A 19,745-nucleotide genomic window follows, 5' to 3' on the forward strand; every position below is an offset into this window, starting at 1 on the left:
TGGAGGTAGTAAGTCAATGCCACCCTTGATACTCTGTTCATACTCCAGTATCTGCCCCTTAATCCACACTGCTCCACTGAATTGAACATCCTTGTTATCCAATCCACAACTCGCCCCAAGTTCAAGTTGCGGTCAGACTCTACTTCCCCCATACAGCTCGTAAGGAGTGATCCAAAATAACTCTCTTTAAGGGTATTCCTTCTGGTCTTCCCACCATGTCCCATCTTGCCTACCTTTGCCACAGAGCTCTCCATAGAGCCAGGATTTTCACAATGGTGTTTTATACACAGAGTGCAGTCACTGCTTAAATATAATCCCTTGTAATGGGGCTAGCTGCATGCCATGTGCCCTGTCATGGCCTTGGGGATACACTACGGGCAGCCTGTCTCAGATTCCCCCTCAAATGGTTTCTTGAACTCCACATAGGCTTTTCTTGTCCATTCACCACCCCTTCTGGGGGCATGTGTCCAAGTTTGTTCACATAATAAAGTTCCAAAAATCCCCTGCAAGTTCTAACACTCCATTGGTTTTACCTTCTTGTTGGGTCCCCAGGCTTTTCCTAGCTATAGTCTCAGCAGGGAAATCCCACATCACAGATCTTTTGGCTAGAGCCTACTCACTCTCAGCAGGCTCCAATTTACCCTGTGCCCAGGCCTGCCTGCGGCCTTTCCTACATTGGCAGTCCACATGCAGGCCCTGTGTGTCTTGAGCCTCAGGTTTCTAGCTCTGGTTCCAAACCCCCTGGTGTCAAGGTCTTCTCTGTAGGAGCCTCTTTCTTCTTTCAGTTTATTGAGCTTCACACTTCACTGCAGCCACTTCTTGTACTTTATATAAGGGATTACCTGATCTAATCCAGGTGTGCCTCTGTACTAATAAGGGCTGGCTAGCCCCAGGCCCTCCAGCCCTTACGGAGCAATCCCTGCTGTTACAGCGCTATGTCAACAGGAGAGTTTCTCCGGCTGACATAGCTACCACTTCTTGGGGAGGTGAATTAACTATGCTGACAGGAAAAGCTCTCCTCTCAGCATAGGGGCATCTTCATTTACAGATTTACTTTATACATTGAGAAACTAGCCCAGAAAGGAAGCCTCTTGCTCAAGATCACAGAGCAAGTCTGTGGTGAATCCAGTAGGGCCCAGGAGACCTCACTCTCTGTACTGCATTTTAATGTGGCTCTCTTCTCAGAAGTAACTATAAATAGCAGCACAGGGTCTTAGTTTAAATGTAAATAGAGCAATTTGCTTTAGCATTATTGGGACAAGTCGGGAGACGTTTTTCTAACTGTAGGCACTTCAAATGACCTCTGGGATGCTTCTACCCAAGGTATTATAACCCCTAACAGGAGAAGTCCTTGCAGCCAAAAGGCAGATCCTTCACTGAAAAGACATGAGGGAAGAAAGAAAAGCAGCCAGGAGGAGGAGCTCCACCCTTGGCAACAGTTCCAAAGAATCTCTCCACGTGTTATCTGGCAGGATTTCAGATGAGCCAAGCCCTAGTGACCACTCTGTTGCCTTTTACTTACCATGCTGCCTTGGGGCCAGTTTGGAAGTAGCCTCTTTGTGGATGCACGGGGACAGCACAATGACCAGAGCCCAGGCACTGCTTCCTCTGTGCACTCCTAAGGGGGCAAGGGGCCATGCCCCTACCCTGAGCAAACCAAGTACAGTAGTGGGAGCAAGCTGCACACCAGGGAGGTCAGAGAGGAACTGTGCCTCCCACAGAGGTGATGTGGGCTCTTCACTCCCTCACTCTTCCACCTGCAGTGAAGCCTCCCTAGTACAATCTAGCTCTTTATATTTATCACTGCCACTATTTTACCCTCTCTAGTCTGCTGCTCCTGCAACAATTAAGAGACTCACCTTGGCTCTCCTCATCACGGCCTCAGCCACAGGGGTCAGTTACACCCACTATCCTCTCTCATATTAATTCTATTTTAGATCAGGATGTGTTTGTGGGTGGGGGTGGAAATGAGGGCTGTAGGAGCTGCAGCCAGAAACTGAGAGAAACTTACACTGAGCAGCCCTCCTTGGCTCTGGGTATGGCCAAACACTTTGTCCACTGTGCACTGGCTAAGTGGATAGACTGCCTGGCAAGAAAACTTGTCTGAATTCAGGGGATGCAGTGGATGGCAGGGCTTCGTCGCAACCAAGATATCGGAGAAGAGGAAGAACATCTTACGCTTCACTTCTTCACCCTTTGTGGGCACCACCATGAGCCAGCCTTCTTGGATATACCAGCGCCCTGGTTGTGTGGGGGGAAAAATCACAACTGTGAGATGGGACTCAATCATGACACAGGCAATATCAATTAAAGGAATAAAGTGAACTACTCATATCAATTACTGTGTTTTAAATAAACTATTAATCACTCAGGAAATAGCCCTCAATGTGACTGAGGGCAGTGTTATGAAACCTCTGCTCAATGTGCAGAAAGTGCTCAGAAAGAGCATGCAGGCATGAATAAAAAGTGTTATATGCATGTGGAATGATACTGAATTGTAATGCCATTATAAAAGTAATGGGACACCCTCCTGGCGTATTGTGTTCAGATATGCCCACCCTACTTCAAAACGAATGTAACAGAAAAATAAGGGTTGAGAGAGATTGACTGTTTACCTTAAAGAAAAGAGGACTAAGGGGTTCTTCTTCAAGTGCTTGTTCATATCAATTCCAATCAGGTGTGTACACACACACATGCACGTTGGCCAGAAGATTTTTCCATTAACAGCATCTGTTGGGTCGGCCTGGGCACCCTCTGGAGTCGCGCCCTCATGGCACCTAATATATAGCCCTGCTGACCTGCCACCCCTTCAGTTCCTTCTTACCGCCAGTGACGGTAGCTGGAACTTCCCTTGGCTCTTGTTCAGCAAGTTCTCTTTGTTATTCTATGTATATAATTAGATAGTTAATACCAGTTAAAAGTTTAGTATAGTATAGTAGTTGGGGAGTTCCCTGCCCCCCAGCCCCAGCACCATGGCATGCCGCAGTCCCTGGGATTTAAGAACTGTGTGGCTTGCGCCAAGCGCATGCCTAAGAGTGATCCACACTCATCGTGTCTTAGGTGCCTGGGGGAGACCCATCAGAAAGATTGTTGCAAGATCTGCCGCAAGTTCTGCCCAAGAACACTTAAAGAATGGGAACAGCAGCTGATGGTGATCCTCATGGAGGCAGCCTCGTGCCCCCACTCCAACCCGGGCTCAAGAGACCCGACCCCAACGACGTCCTCGACACGGAGTGCCCCAGCGCAGTTGGCGACTTTGGTGCCGAGGAAGGACTCCTCCAGGGACGTTCGTCACTTCCACGGCTCCTCACAGGGCCCATCTGATAGTAGGCACCGCTCCCATTCACCAGTGCTGCAAAAGAAGAAAAAGCTGGACGACCATTCTCCTCCGGCTAAGCCTTAAGAAGTGCGACCCCACGCGGGCCACTCCTCGGCATCTCCTTCCAGGGCTGTGTTGACTCCTGCCCAGGTGAGGCAGTCGAGTCCGGCCCCACCTCAATCTCCGGTGCCTATGCAGCAGCTTCAGCTCCCGTCCATGCCGGAAGCCGTACCAGGCCACCAGAGATATCCTCCACCTGATGACACCGTTCTCACCTGCCAGGGAGGAACCCTCAGCGCCAACGGAGCCCCGTTCTCCAGTGCATTCCAAGGGAAAGCTGGCTATGGATGTCGAGGCACTCCCCTTCGCCTTGTCTATCGGCACCTACACGCTCCCACAGAGAGCCTTCCTGCTCCTCGAGCTCTCAACTTTTGAGGCACTGAGGATCAGCTCCTCCATGGTCTTCAGTGTCTGAGACCTCAGAGTCAGAGCCCGACTCCTACCGCTCAAGTACCAGCAGAAGCCATAGAATGAGATCGGGCAGAGATAGAAGGGAGCAGCAGGCGTGGCCTCCGCAGTGGCAGAATCCACCTCAATGGTCCTTCTGGATTCCCTGGGCTTACCACCAGGGCCAGGGAGGAACCCAGGGCCCATGCTCAGCAATGTCTTCAGTCACCTCTGCTACTGTCATGCCGCCTTCCGCCGCACATCTGCACCTGGCGCCTACAGTCCCGATGCCTTTCCCTCCAGCGCCGTCGTTGACTCCGGCACCGTGCTCAGCTCCGACTTCGGCATTGGCCTTTACGACATCGACACACCCATCTCCCACGCCTACACCCTGGTCGACGTTGACTTCAATGCAGACACCGGGCCCCCCGACCTCGGCGGCTCCTGTGAGCATGCCGATGCAGATCCTTCCTGTGGGGCTGATGCTGACACCGACTATGATGCCTTCGGCCCCGTCACCATCATTGGCACCACCTCCTCCAACGCTGCCCTGGGAATCACGTGACCCATCGGGGGCCGGGAGCTTCCACCACCGGCACATGCTTCCTCCCCCTCATTTGGCTGGGTCGTCCATAGCTCCTGCGTTAGAGGACAACAGAGTTCTACAGCAGTTGCTCCGCAGGGCTACCCAAGGCTTGGGCATCAAGGCCAAGGAGGTGGTTGAGGACACGGATCCCACGGTGGACATCCTAGCACCCTCAGGGCCCTCACAGGTAGCATTACCCCTCATAAAGACGGTGGTGGACACCACCAAAACTCTATGGCAGACACCAGCATCTCTACCACCCACTGCCAAATGCAATGAGCACCGCTATTTCGTCCCTTCCAGAGGCTTTGAGCATCTCTACTCCCATTCACCTCCGGAATCGTTGGTCGTTGACGGGGCTAACCAGCGGGAGAGACAAGGTTTCCAAGGTCCTTACCCAAAGAACAGGGACAGTAAACGCCTCGTGGGTAGGAAAATCTACTCCACCAGTGGTTTACAGCTCCATATTGCTAACCAGCAGGCCATTGCGTGTAGGTACTCTTATAACACTTGTGCTTCCATGGCTAAGTTCACGGAGCTCGTCCCTTCAGACTCTCGGTCTGAGTTCACCACCTTGGTGGAAGAAGGAAAATTAGTCTCCTGTGCTTCATTGCCGGCAACCTTAGATGCTGCAGACGCTGCCACAAGAGTCATGGTGACAGGGCTATGTGACAGGGGGCCTGGTTGCAAGTCTCAGGGCTACCCTACAAAGTCCAACAAATGATTCAGGACCTCCCGTTTGAGGGTGAGACTCTGTTTTCAGAGAAGACGGACAAACGGCTCCACAGCCTAAAAGATTCCCGAGCCACCCTGTAGCAGGGTGGACCCTGCTCCGGGGTTTTAAGGGGTTAAAAAAAGGGGCCTGCAGGAGCTGGGCTGATTGGAAAAGTGGCTGCAGCTGGCCCCACCAAACTGAAGCCCTGGGGATTATATAAGAGGGGAAGAGCCCAGAGCCAGAGAGAGTCTCTCTCTCTGCTGAGATGGAGAGAGATGGCTGAGGCTTAGCTGGCTGAGGAGGGGAACCTGTGGAAGGAGTGCTGGGGAATAGCCAGAGGGCCAGGCCTAAGAGCCAGCCAGGCCAGCCCCGCCCGGCCCGGGCCAAGGGGGCCTGGGGCAGCAGGGGGCAGAGGGGCAGGGGGGGGGTAGGGCAGCCAGCAGGGTCCCCCCCCCTTTGCCTGTGATGGCTGATGCTGATAGGCAGCCCAGGGTGTGGGGTGACTGCCAGCCTGCCATGAGCAGGCTGGGTGGGGAGTGGGGGGGGGGATAGGGAGGTGGGGGAGTGGGAGGGGGAGACAGGGGCAGGGGGGGGGGGGGGCAGGGGGGGGGGGCGCCGGGCCAGGGGCGGCAGGCGGCCGAGCAGCCCGAGGGCTGCGCTGAGAGCAGCAGAGCAAATTCGCAGAGGCAGCAGCAGGCAGGCGGGCGGAGGCCCTACCGCCCTGGCACCTGACCCTGATAGGGGGCCAGGGCCCCTGCCCCAAGGGGGGGGGGGGGCAGGCCAGAGAGTGATGGATCCCTGTTATCCCGGGTCTTTGTGGGGGCGTAGTCCAGCGTGGTCCATGGGTGGGGACTGAGGACAGAGGGGGGGACAGGGGGGGACTGGGGACAGGGACTGCAGGGGGGGCAGGATGGGCCCTCAGGAGGAGCTGACAGCAGAACAGCTGGAACAGCGGGCTCTGGAGACAGACAGAGAGAGAGGGAGAGAGAGGGAGGGCAGGGAGCAGGGGCGGCCACCGGGGAGGCGGAGGCAGCGGGCTGGAGCCGGACATGGTGGACCAAGAGGACTGGAGCAGGAGGACTGGGGAGGGGGAGCTGGGGCCAGGAGCAGACTGCCAGGCAGCCTGAGGGCAGGGGGGGCGCAGCCTCGCGGCCTGGGCGGTGTGGGCGCACTGCCAGGCAGCAGCAGGCTGCAGGGGGGCAGGCGAGACAGCCCCCCAGGGAGGACCCAGGGCCAGGCAGGGGGGAGCCCAGGAAGGGCGCCAGAGGAAGGCAGCAGAGAGGCAGGGCAGGGGCCGGGCAGGGGGGGGGCAGCCGGGAGGCGGGGGCGGGGCGAGCCAGAAGGAAGCAGAAGAAAGCCGGGAGGGGGAGCAGTGGGGAGGCAGTCAGGAGTGGCTGGGAGAGTGGCTGGCAGGAGAGCAGGTGTGGAAGGAGAGAGAGGGGTGGGGGGGACAGAGGAGAGGAGGAGGGAGAGACCACCAGGAGGGACCATCACCAGGGAGGGAGTGGAGACAGGGACCAGCGGGGAGTCAGAAGGAGAGAGAGGAAGAAGGAAGAGGGACCCCAGGTCCCAGGTGGACAAGCCACCAAGGGGGACCAAGACCCTGAGGAAGAGGGCCTGGGAAGGGAGAGGAGGGAGGAGCAGGGCCTGAGGGACAGAGCAGCAGGGAGCAGCGTGAGCGCGAAGGAGCAGGCAGTCCGAAGGAAGAAGCAGAGAAAAGGAAGAAGCGCAGGAGGAGAAGCAGGCTGGGCCAGCAGGAGACACGGCAGGCAGGGCAAGACAGGGGGGGCAGGCAGGCCAGGGGTGGGGGGGGGGGGGGGTGGGGTGAGGTGTGGGGCTGGGCGGGGGGGTGGGGGGGGGGTGGGGTAGTGGGCTGGGGTGTGGCCTGGGGAGTGGGGCTGATTGGGGAAAGTGGCTGCAGCTGGCTGCCCACAGGGGAGGCAGGAAGCCAGAGCCCAGGCAGAAGCAAGAGAGAGAGAGAGATCAGAGGAGAGAGAGAGATGGCTGAGAGGCTGAGGGCTGAGGCTGCTGCTGAGGAAGAGGCTGAGGCCAGGCTGCTGAGGGAGGCAGTGAGGGAGGGGCCAGGCCAGGAGGTGGGCGGGGGGAGGGCCAGGCAGGGGGGGCCAGCAGGAGCAGGTAGGGGCCCAGTGAGGAGGCAGGAGCAGGGGGGGGATGCACCCCTGGCGGTGGGCAGGTCTGCTGCCTGGGTGGGCTTGATGAGGCCTGCCACCAGCAGTGAGACTGAGGGACCTGAGGGCTGGGTGGGGGGGGGTAGGGGGTGGGGGGGATAGGGGGGGGGGAGGGGGAGGGGAGGGGGGGAGGGGGGGAGGCAGGGGGGGCGGGGAGCTGTCACCAGCCCCGGGCAGGCGAGAGAGCAGGGGGGAGAGCAGGAGGAGCGGCGCGCGCTGAGGAGGAGGAGCGCGGCAGGGTGGCCCCGCAGGCGGACACCCTCAGACCTGGGCTTGCATACCCTTGCCACTCAGCAGAGACACTTCTGCCCACAACCTCCTCAAAGGTTCCAGCAGCAGAACCGCCAGGACAACTCTAGGAGGAGGAACCAGAGCGATAGGAGAAGACAACATCCCTCCGCTAATCAGAGCCAGCCCAAACCGCCCTCTGGCCCTAAACCGGCATTTTGAAGGTGCGGTCGAGGTCGGCGCACCAGTCCAGAGACTGAATTCACCCTGCCTTACCTCTTCCTCCCGACTATCCCCTTTCTACCATGCATGGTCCCATATAACTTCGGATCGCTGGGTGCTTCACACGGTAGAGAGGAGATACTCCATCCAATTCTGTGCCCTCCCGCCTTTCCACCCCCCTTCCCTGTCCCTCTTCAGGGACGCTTCTCACAAGCAACTTCTCATTCAGGAGGTGCAATCACTCCTAGCGCTGGGGGCTGTGGAGGAGGTTCCACTGGAGCACAGGGACAAGGGTTTCTATTCCCGCTATTTCCTAATACCGAAGGCCAAAGGCGGCCTAAGGCCTATCCTGGACCTCCACGACCTCAACAAGTTTGCGAGGAAACTCAGGTTCCACATGGCCTCCTTGACCTCCATTATCCCTTCACTGGATCCAGCAGACTGGTATGCCACCCTCGACTTGAAGGATGCGTATTTTCACATAGCAATAGTGCACAACCACAGAAAGTACCTCAGGTTTGTGATCAACGGTTCCCATTACCAACTTGCTGTCCTCCCTTTCGGCCAGTCAGAAGCACCTCAAGTCTTCACCAAGTGCATGGCAGTGGTCGCCACCTTTCTGTGGAAACATCAGGTACAGGCGTCCCCATACCTCGACGACTGGCTGATCAAAGGCCGATCCAGGGGTCAGGTGGAAGCACAGGTGGCATTCATCAGAGCCACCTTCAAGAATCTGGGCCTCCAGCTGAACGAGGTGAAATTGACTCTGTCCCCGATCCAGAGGATAGAGTTCATAGGAGCGGTTCTAGACTCAACCCAAGCCAGACCATTCCTCCCACAGGTGAGATTCCAGGCTCTTGATGCCATGATCCAGGGAGTCAGGCAGTTCCCCACCACCACCGTGAGAAATTGTGTCAAACTGCTCGGCCATATGGTGGCCTATAGGTACGTGGTTCGGCACGCCAGACTTCGGCTTCAGCTGCTTCAGTCGTGGCTTGCGTCAGTGTACAGACCTGCCAGGGACAGCTTGGACAGGACTGTGACCCTGCCTCACCCCATCCTCGACTGACTCCTGTGGTGGATGGATGCTCACCAGGTGTGCTCGGGGGTCCCCTTCACTGCCCCACAGCCATCCCTGACACTAGTGACGGACGCGTCAGATTTGGGGCAGGGAGCTCATCTGGAGGACCACAGGACTCAGGGCCTCTGGTCACAGACAGATCTCCATCTTCATATCAATGTCAGGGAGCTCAGGGCAGTACGCCTAGCATGTCAGTCATTCCACACATATCTAGCAGGTCGATGTGTATCTGTCATGATGGACAATATGACTGCAATGTTCTATATCAACAAACGGGGGTGCATGTTCCTTTCCCCTGTGCCAGGAAGCCTTCAGGTTATGGGACTTTTGTATAGAGCACTCAGTTAACAGGCGTCGTACCTTCCGGGGATCCAAAACGAGCTGGCAGACAGCCTCAGCAAGTCTTTTCACAGCCATAAGTGGTCTCTTCACCCAGATGTCGCATCTTTGCTCTTCCAGATGTGGGGTTGTCCCCTGATCAACCTCTTCACCACATGACACAACAGGAAGTGTCAGCAGTTCTGCTCCTTCCAGAATTATAGTCCGGGCTTCACAGTGGATGTGTTCCTCCTCCATTCGGGGGGGGGAACGCTTCTATACACCTTCCCACCCATACCACTTGTCCACAAGGTCCTGCTCGAGATTTGCAGAGACCAGGCTTAGGTCATTCTCATAGCACCAGCTTGGCCCCGCCAGCATTGGTATATGTCTCTCCTAGACTTGTCAGTGGGAGCCCTGATTACCCTGCTGCTTTTCCTGGATCTTCTCACACAGGATCACGGGCGGCTCCAGCACCCAAACCTGCAGTCACTGCACCTCACAGCCTGGAAGCTCCATGGCTGAATACATTTGAGCTCTCCTATTCAGAACAAGTCAGACACCTGATTGGAATGGACATGAACAACACATCTAGAAAAACAACAGTTACGAGAAGGTGAGTAACCATTTTATATGATAAAGGGATACAAAACAATAAAGGGGATAGAAAAAGTAAATCAATCAAGTATTTCTATTAATCTTCTCTCATATAATACAAGGGAAAAGGCAGCAAATTAACATCTATTTCATGCACTGCATCATTAGCCTGGCACTCACTGCCACAAGGCAAAGAGTTTACCAGGGTATTTTTAAAAAAGATTGGGTCTCTGTAAGTACAGAGAGAACATGCACAGCTTTATTATATTTAACATAAGATAAAAAAGGACATGATCCCTCCTGGTTCAGGACAAACTAACCTCAAATTGATGGGAATTAGGAAGAAACTTGCATGGGTAGGTTATTCATAGATTTTTAAGGCCAAAAGGGTCCACTGTGATTATGTAGTCTGACTTGCATAACGCATGCCAGAGAATTTCAGCAGCACTTTGTACATCAAACCTGTAACTTCTGAGTTGAACTAGAACATATATCCTTTAGAAAAAGGCATCCAGTCTTGATGTAAAAACTTCCAAATTATGAAGAATCCACCAATGTTCCTTGGCATAGTGTTTTAACAACAGGAGGAAGAATCACTTTTGTAGTGGTAATGAGGGTGGCCCATTTCAAACAGTTGACAAGAAGGTGAGAGTAACAGTAGGGGAAAATTAGCATGGGGAAATTAGTTTTTAGTTCTTGTAATGACCCATCCACTCCCAGTCTTCGTTCAGCCCTAATTTGATGGTGTCCAGTTTGCAAATTAATTCTAGTTCTGCAGTTTTTCATTGGAGAACTCTGTTCAAAATAGCAGCAGATTGAATCACGACTGGCATTCATAGTCCATTACCCTCCGGTTTTTAAATTCTCAGCCATTTTTGGTGGGTTTATTTAAACCATGTGACTTTAGGAATTACACCCATGTGACAGCATAGGCTTGCAGTTACTAGTAATGAAATATGCATTGGAGAAGGGGACTGAACCTGGATCTGCCTGCTACATGGGGACTGCCCTAACCACTGGACTATAGAGACAGCCATTCTAATTCTCTGGCCCAATGTGCATTTGATTATTTTACACACAGTGGAACAGGTTCAACAGGAGAGCCAGAGAGCCCTGCCCCAGAATACCCCATAGCTCAGTGGTTATGGGGAGGTGGGAAGCCACAGTTAAAATCTCTTCTCCACAGCTGGAAGCGGTAGGAATTGAACCTGTCTCTCCCACATCCTAAGTGAACGCCTTAACCACTAGGCTAAGTAATATCTGGTCCCCTGACTTGTGCCATTTTGTGTAGGTTTAGGGGTGCTCCAAGCATGCCTAGTGAATCAGACCCCAAAAGCAAGATAGGAAGGAGAACACCAGCCTGAAGAACACCACTGTGGTTTAGGTGCAAGTTACGGACCAAACTGGTCATCTGTGTCAGGACTGAGGTAGCTTTGTGCACACACAGCCACTTTAAATCGCAGAAATTCAGATGCCTCGGGACTTGAGGCACCTTCAGGGTTAGGAGACAGCCAAGCAAGGGTTTTGCGTACACTAGTGGTGCCTAACTGCCACTTTAGGCACCAAGTCCCCCTTCTGAATCCGACTTTAAGTGCTTTCCAGAGTCTCTGGTTTTCAGATTATCAACCTCCGTTTCTAATGTACGAGTTTGTACTCAGCTATACTGAAAAGCCTATATTTTTGTTTGATTTTGCCTAGCTTATCTAGCTACACTGATCACTCATTATTTTCCACCCCATCCGTGTAATTTAGAAACTTGTCAGCTGCTGTGGCATAGCTAGGAGTGGAAATTTGGGTGGGCCCCAACTTTCGGGTGGACGAACAATGACAGACTGTGATAGCTCAGCTTCTCCCCTGATGCCACACCCTCTTCCTAGGGCTTTCCCTGCTGAGCTGGGCATGTGTATAGGGTGGCTCAAAAAATGGCAGAGCTGTTGGAGTATAGCTTTCTGAAGGGCAGACACATGGGCACCTGAAATCCAGGACGGCACTAAGGTGTGCACAGGGATTTAAATGACTATTTTTGGGGGGCACTTAAAATGCTGGCCCCTCACCCAATGCCCCTGGGCCCTGCTGCTTCCCCCACCCTCCTGGCTCCCACCCCGCTCCCCGCGGTGTCCCCCTCCTCACCACTGTCCTGGGCTCCAAACACTTACTGGAGGTTGCAGGTGAGAAAGGGACGGAACTCAGTAGGCTTCCCGGTTCCCATCTAGCAGAACTCTGCTGCCAGCCCAGTTTCCCTGCTCTTGGCGCCATCTAGCAGGGCTCAGTGGGAGCACTAGCTGCGGTGCCTTTCCTAGGCACGTCTCCAGCCACACTCAGCCCAACTTCCACCATGGCAGAAAGGGGGGAGGAGGGGCTGGGGAAGGGAATCCCAGGGCAGGGGCCGAGGCAGAAGCTGCAGGCAGTGCCAGAGATGATTAATGGGGGGCGGAGGGGGGAAGGGCATGCCTCTTATGTTCTCTTACAAATCATTAACAACATTAGTCTGCACAGGCACAGAACCCATGCCTGCACCCACCTTCCTCTACAGACAAAATATACTGGCCACTCTTGGAAACAGAAGACTTGACTAGATGGACCATTAGGTTGATCTGGTGTGGCAATTATTGTCAACCAACATTCCTCGATTTTGCCAGTGCACTGCAGGGGCAAAACACCAGTTCCCATGCCACCAGAACATATTGGAGTCTGGCCCTTTTTTTTGGCAGGGGGGGGGGAAGAAGTGAGGGAGAGAGGTGAGTGCGCATGAGGGATGAAAACACAACTGTCAGCTTGCTCTACTTATTAAAAGATGAGGTGGAGACAGTAGCTACATTTTCCCAAACTAATGTCCATGACCTAATTTGGATCATTTTTCTGTCCTCACTGCAAGTCATAAATTCCTCCCAGTTGAGTAACACCTGCAAGTGCCATTAACCTGCTACTTACCTCCACTTCCAAGTCATTAAATGTGAATCCAGCCAGGCAGCCCCATTCCCTGGGGGCCCACTAGTCACCTCTCCCCATAATTTGCCATTTATCATAACCTGTTTGTGAGACATTAGCCAATTTTCCTCTCCAAGTCTATTTGAATTGAATCAGAAGTGACCACAAAGCAGTCTCCAATTCACTTAATCTGGCTGATGAGTAGGACCCACCTGGAGTCAGCACCTTGGTCTTCTGTCCTTTGAGAAGTTTCTGGACCCGAAGCAGTTGCATTGAGTTCTCATGGCTGCGAATTGTGCTGTGGACCCACTGAGACACCTCAGAAACAGATTTCACAGCTTCTGAAATTAGCATAGCACATCAATAAAAAACCACTTCACTGCTAGTGACCTACATCAGGTTGGGAAATAGATAAAATTGCCAGCACCAGAGAAGAGCATGTACCCAATCCTATTGCTGAAATCTGGGAGTTGAGCAGATTATTTACCTGTAACTGGAGGTTCTTCGAGATCACAGAATCATAGAATATCAGGGTTGGAAGGGACCTCAGGAGGTCATCTAGTCCAACCCCCTTCTCAAAACAGGACCAATACCCAACTAAATATCCCAGCCAGAGATGTGTGGTCCCTCTCTGTATTCCAAAAGTGGGTGTGCTTGCCCGCCATAGCTGAAAGTTTTTAGTAGCAGGGTCAGTTGACCTGCACCTGAGTCATACATTGCCTCATGCTACAGACAAGATTGTAGGAGGCCATGTGGGGCAATACCCCTTCAGTAACCCTCTCACCACTAAGTAGCACAGTCTGCAGTAGAGGGGGATGGTGGGTGGGTGGGTGTGACCACGTCTCTGGATGGGCCACACTGACAATGCAGGTCGTTATCAATGGCTCCATGTCTAGTTGACTGCTGGTTTCAAGTGGAGTGCCCCAAGGGTTGGTCCTGGGGCCAGTTTTGTTCAATATCTTCATTAATGATCTGGAGGATGGCGTGGACTGCACTCTCAGCAAGTTTGCAGATGACACTAAACTGGGAGGAGTGGTTGATACGCTGGAGGGTAGGGATAGGATACAGAGGGACCTAGACAAATTAGAGGATTGGGCCAAAAGAAACCTGATGAGGTTCAACAAGGACAAGTGCAGAGTCCTGCACTTAGGATGGAAGAATCCCATTCATAGAATCATAGAATCTCAGGGTTGGAAGGGACCTCGGGAGGTCATCTAGTCCAACCCCCTGCTCAAAGCAGGACCAAACCCAACTAAATCATCCCAGCCAGAGCTTTGTCAAGCCTGACCTTAAAAACCTCTAAGGAAGGAGATTCCACCACCTCCCTAGGTAACCCACTCCAGTTCTTCACCACCCTACTAGTGAAGAAGTTTTTCCTGATGTCCAACCTAAACCTCCCCCTGTGCAACTTGAGACCATTACTCCTTGTTCTGTCATCTTCTACCACTGAGAACAGTCTAGATCCATCCTCTTTGGAACCCCCTTTCAGGTAGTTGAAAGCAGCTATCACCGTTACAGACTAGGGACCGAATGGCTAGGAAGCAATTCTGCAGAAAAGTACCTAGGGGCTACAGTGGATGAGAAGCTGGATATGAGTCGACAGTGTGCCCTTGTTGCCAAGAAGGCTAATGGCATTTTGGACTGCATAAGTAGGGGCATTGCCAGCAGATCGAGGGACGTGATCATTCCCCTCTATTTGACATTGGTGAGGCCTCATCTGGAGTACTGTGTCCAGTTTTGGGCCCCACACTATAAGAAAGATGTGGAAAAATTGTAAAGAGGCTAAGGGAACTGGGATTGTTTAGTCTGTAGAAGAGAAGGATGAGGGGGGATTTGATAGTTGCTTTCAACTACCTGAAAGGGGGTTCCAAAGAGGATGGATCTAGACTGTTTTCAGTGGTACCAGATGACAAAACAAGGAGTAATGGTCTCAAGTTGTAGTGGGGGAGGTTTAGGTTGGATATTAAGAAAAACTTTTTCACTAGGAGGGTGGTGAAGCACTGGAATGGGTTCCCTAGGGAGGGAGTGGAATCTCTTTCCTTAGAGGCTTTTAAGGTCTGGCTTGACAAAGCCCTGGCTGGGATGATTTAGTTGGGAATTGGTCCTGCTTTGAGCAGGGGGATGGACTAGATGACCTTCTGAGCATGGGCACCAACTTATATGGGCTCTTGGAGCTAAAGCCCCAGGAATATTCATAATCAGGGGCTCTGCTCCACCAATATTTGGAGCTAGATTTTTCCCCCTCCCCAGAGATTCCCTGCCTGAATGTAAAGAGAGCGCACAGCGCGTCTCTCTCTCTCCTTTGCTGCTGTAGCCTAAGGGCTGCAACATTAGCATAAGAGGAATGCATTGCTAACTGCTTCTGAAGCACTCAGGAGGGGGAGGGGAGTGGAGGGGGCCTCCCCTCTCCTGCCCCTACCTGGAGGAGACACAAACGGGCCAGGAGACAGACATCATTCACCTTAGGAGCTGCTGGGGCTTCCGTGAGTGTTTGACCCTACGATTCCCCCCCTGCCCCAGCACCAGTCCCAGCCCCTACTCCTACCCCCAGTGAGGCACAGCAGGCTGCACAGGGGAGGCAGGAAGCCACATGTGAAGGCAATGCCCCCTCCCCCAGCACCCACCAACCCACCCACCACAGGAGGGATGGGAGAGGGAGGCTTCCTAGACCTGAGCAGCTGGGGCTTGGGTGAATTTTATGACACCCTGCTCCCCCACCCCATAGCCAGCTACCACCCTGCCTACCCCACTTCTGCCCCATGCTGGGCAAGGGGCAGCCCCATCCCCCATCCACAGTGAAGTTATGGTGAGGGGCAGCAACATGGAAGGCCACCTGTGCCCCCCCCCCAGTACCCATCATAGGGGAGGGGAGTGAGCTTTCTGGACCTGAGAGGGGCCCTAGGAGCATGTGCAGAGTGTGTGTGCCGTGGGGGGCAGGAGGGGTCCCCTCCCCTGGAGCTTGCTGCTGCCAGTGGTGGTGATGGGGAGTCCTCTCTGGCCCTAGCCCTGGGGCAGCCTGTCTGCACCCCAAGTTCCTCATCCTCAGCCCTGCCTCACCCCAAAGCCTGCACCCCCAGCACCGAGCACGCTCCTGCACTGTGAACCCCTCATCCCCAGCCCCACCCCAGAACCCTCACCTGAGGGGAAAAACATGCAACTTAAATTTGGTGGTCAGTTTGGAGTATCATTGTATTTAGCACAATATTTGATTATTTTACACCCTTCAAAGTATGTAACTGGTCATATACAGGTGTTTTCTCTGAATACTGTCTGTGTGCCTCAGTTTCCCCAATGCATTTCTTAAGGCTCTAGATGGTGGGATAAGGGGGTGTGATTGTTGTAAAGCCCTAGAGGGCCAGTGTGATGCCATCTGCACAGAGAATGGCTGCAACCCTGCCTCCAGGCAACTGATGGCCTGGGCCACTCTCCTGCAAGGTGCCAACTGAAGGTTTTGGAGAACAAGGAGATCAGGTGGCCTCCTAATGCTTGGAAAAGAGACAAAGGCCAGAGGAGGGAGTGTCAGTGCCTGTGCAGACTTCCGGGAAGAGCATGCTGTGGAAGGGGATGCTGGGATGCTTTGGAACAACTCCATACAAAGCCAGTCAGGACTCTGGGGGAGCCTCCTCTCTGAGCATACTGTCTCCAGGGCAAGAAGCTTACACCTTCCTGGGTCTGACCTCGGAGCATTCAGCCCTTCCACATCGTGCACTTTCCACAGCGAGTCTGCCCAGGCAGGTCCTGGGGCAACCAGAGGTCCCTGCACCCCAACTCCGCAGTCAGATGTGACTCTCAGCCAGACAGTAAAACAGAAGGTTTATTAGATGACAGGGATACAGTCTAAAACAGAGCTTGTAAGTACAGAAAACAGGACCCCTCAGTCAGGTCCATCTTGGGGGGTGGGGAGCCCAGACCCAAGTTCTGGGCCTCTCCCGATTTTCCCCAGCCAGCTCCAAACTGACACTCCCTCATCTGGCCTTTGTGTCTCTTCCGGACAAGGAGGCCACCTGATCTCTTTGTCCCCAACACCGTCAGTTGGCACTTTGCAGGGAAAACTGAGGCACCCACACAGTATTCAGAGAAAACATTAAGAACATTCCCACTTTGTCACAACAGGTGCAACAAAATTTAATACCGTATATTAGGTATTAATAGGCAAGTGCTGCTTCTGACTTTCCACTTTTAATTGACCCTTGTAATCTTGTGGTGCTGACGCATTGTAGCTTCATTTTGTATCAGCTTACAGGGTGAGAGCGGGGGGGACGGGGACCACCATTTTGGGCCCCACCAAAAATTATACGAACCTGCCGCCTATGCTTCTGAGGTCCCTTCCAACCCTGATATTCTATGATTCTATGAATGCCACACTCAGGGCAGACTGCAAGAAATAGGGCCCATAATCCCCAAAACTGGTGGTTTATTCTGTAATCAGATAGCTCTCATTACTGGATTGGTGAATCTATAGTGCCACACTGGTTAATAAGAAACCAAACCCAATCCCCTTTAGGTATTCCAGCTCTTGGTTCCCATCTAGACAACCAAGTCTAATATAGTGAGGGGTTACTGAAAACCCTATTCACCATACTTAAAGTTCTACCAATCCCAAAGATATTGGACACTTACCCATCAGTCCATATGAATCTCAGATCCTACCCAAATACATGCTCACAGCCAATCCTTAATAACTAAGTCTAAGATTTACTATTGAAAGGAAAAAGAAAGAAGAGAGTTATAAATGGCTAAGGAATCATATACATACAATTGATTGCAAAGTCCTTATATTAGGTTTGTAGCAGTGGTGGAATAAACTGCTAGCTTGCAAAAGTCTCTCTAGAAATTACCCAGACAGATTAAGGGTTATCAGTCCTTGTTTAGAGTTTCCTTGTTAGTAATCCAGTCCAGAAACATGAAGCAGGAAATGAAGACAAAATAGAGATGTCTTGCGTGCCTTTTTATATCCTCTGTCCCAAACAAAGCCCACAGTTCCTGTTTATGGAAAGTTACTAGCCCAAGATGGAGCCAAGGTCATGAGCATATCAAGTCCTTACATGGTTTGCTGACTCACAGGGGTTGGCCATTGGTCCCTTGGTGTCTAAGGCATCCTTTGGGAGAGTTATCTGGGAAGGATGAGTTTCTTCTATGGCCCACTGATAGAGTGAAGTGTCCTTAATGGGCCATCTACACACACGTCTAGTCTTAATGTTCATTTATTTGAGAGGTGTCACCCAGAAACAAACATTTACCTTCTTCAAGTGATAATCCCTATATGTATTCCAATTGTGGGTGAGTACCAGTAGCAATCAGCTTGGAGACGGGGTGAAGACACAAGTAGTATCGTCATCTGCAGAATGGCATGGCTGATGGCTGTATCTTCTACTGCTCCCCCGTGTGATGGCATAGTGGGTGGGGCAGGTATGCACGGAGCGCCAGGTTGCTGCCAGGTCGTGTGTGTCCGCATGGAGTGGGCTGTAATCCTGCCAGGCAGCGGGGTATTAGCCTGCCTGCAGCATTCTGTGATGCATGTAGAGACCCACTTTGATATGTGCTGTGAAGAGGGGGCTTGTCCTCACGACCTCACCGCAATGCCTACAAAAAGGTATGAAAGGCATGGGTCCTGTCAAGGTAGAACGCAAGTGCATGGCAGACGTCCAATGAGTGCACGGTCCTGTCCCCTGTAGAGACATGTGGCTTAGGATGGAAGACTGGGAGGTGAATAAACTGATTGAGATGGAACTCTGAGACCACTTTCAGAAGAAACTTAGGGTGAAGGCGTAATGAAACTTTGTATTTATGGAATACTGTATATGGTAGGTCGGCCATTGTGGCCACCAATTCGCTGACCCACTTAGTGGAAATGATGGCAATGAGAAAGATGACCTTCATGGATAAGTATGAGAGAGAGCACATGGCCAGGGACTCAAAGGGAGGTCTGATGAGGGCAGAGAGTACACGTTTGAGGTCCCATGGTGGGGATAGTAGGTTTAAGGACAGATGGGAAGTTATTTGTCAGCCTTTTCAGAAAGGGGGTGGGGGGCAAACATTGAGTGGCTGTCAACCAGTGGGAGGAAGGCATTAAGTGTTGCTAAGTGGACTCAGAGGGAGCTGATGGCAAGGCCTGAGGTCATAAGTTCCAGGAGGTAGTCCAGGACGGTAGGAATGAAAGACATCACTGAGGGGGAAGATGGCAGTGTTGCACTCAGGAGGTGAAATGCATCCATTTCACTGCGTAGAATGCCCATGTGGAAGCCGTGTGCTGTGCTTAAGTATGTGCTACACTGGTGTCAAGCAGACAATGTCTACATGCAAGCACCATCCCAAAGCCAGGAGAGGAGGCAAAGCAGGCCTGGGCAGGGATGTCTGACTCTGCCTCAGTCCTGGGTGAAGAGATCCAGCAGTGTTGGGAGGTGGATTAGGGGACAGGTGGAGAGTCTGAGCAGGTCTGGAAAACCAGAATTGCTGGGACCAAAATGGGGCTATTAACAGGACCATGGCCCAATCGTGTTGGAGCTTGCACAGTACCCCGGGAATTGGGGTTGGTGGGAGAAGGTGTAGTGGAGGCCACCTTGCCACAGAAAGAGGAGAGCATTGACCTAGGAATCATGCCCTTTGGCCCCCCCGGAGCAGTAGAGGGGGAACTTGCAGTTTTTGCAAGTGGCAAAAAGGTCCCAGTGACGGGTGCCCTAGGCATGGCAGAGGCAGCAGAGAGTGAGGTTGTGTAGCTTCCACTTGTGATTGAGGTACCAGATCTGGCTGAATGTGTCCACCAGAGAGTTCTGCAGTCCTAGGAGGTACGTCACGCAGAGTGTGACATTGTGGCAGATATACCAGTTCCAGAGGTCTCCACACTGGGTGACCAGGACTTGGTGCCCTCCACCTGTTTATGTATGCTGCTGTGGTGGTATTAGCGAAGAGGAGATGAACCTGGCATGCTTGGATAAGGGGCAGGAACACAAGGCAGGCAAAGTTGATTGCCCACACCTTCAGGATATTGATGCGCATGTGGGCCTTGTGTTGAGTCCAAGCCCCTGGGATGGCATGACCATCCAGAGTGAGCACCCCAACCACCTAGGGAGGCATCCGTGGTGGTTGGGATGGGAGTGGGGCGGGTGATGCCTATC

General features: G+C 52.9%; 1 protein-coding gene across 7 annotated transcripts in view; it reads right to left on the reverse strand.

Moving 5' to 3' along the window:
- The window catches only part of ARHGEF39 (Rho guanine nucleotide exchange factor 39), a 70,070-nt gene that overhangs the window by 14,811 nt on the left and 35,514 nt on the right, over positions 1–19,745 (reverse strand). For all 7 annotated transcript variants that reach the window (XM_039545061.1, XM_039545066.1, XM_039545060.1 and 4 more), the window contains 2 exons: positions 12,843–12,971; positions 2,012–2,241 (listed from right to left, as the gene is read on the reverse strand). In XM_039545061.1, the coding sequence (XP_039400995.1) occupies positions 2,012–2,241; positions 12,843–12,971 (359 nt within the window). The remainder of the gene's footprint in view (positions 1–2,011; positions 2,242–12,842; positions 12,972–19,745) is intronic.

The sequence above is a fragment of the Mauremys reevesii genome, linkage group 6 (assembly GCF_016161935.1).
Source record: "Mauremys reevesii isolate NIE-2019 linkage group 6, ASM1616193v1, whole genome shotgun sequence".
NCBI lineage: Eukaryota > Metazoa > Chordata > Testudines > Geoemydidae > Mauremys > Mauremys reevesii.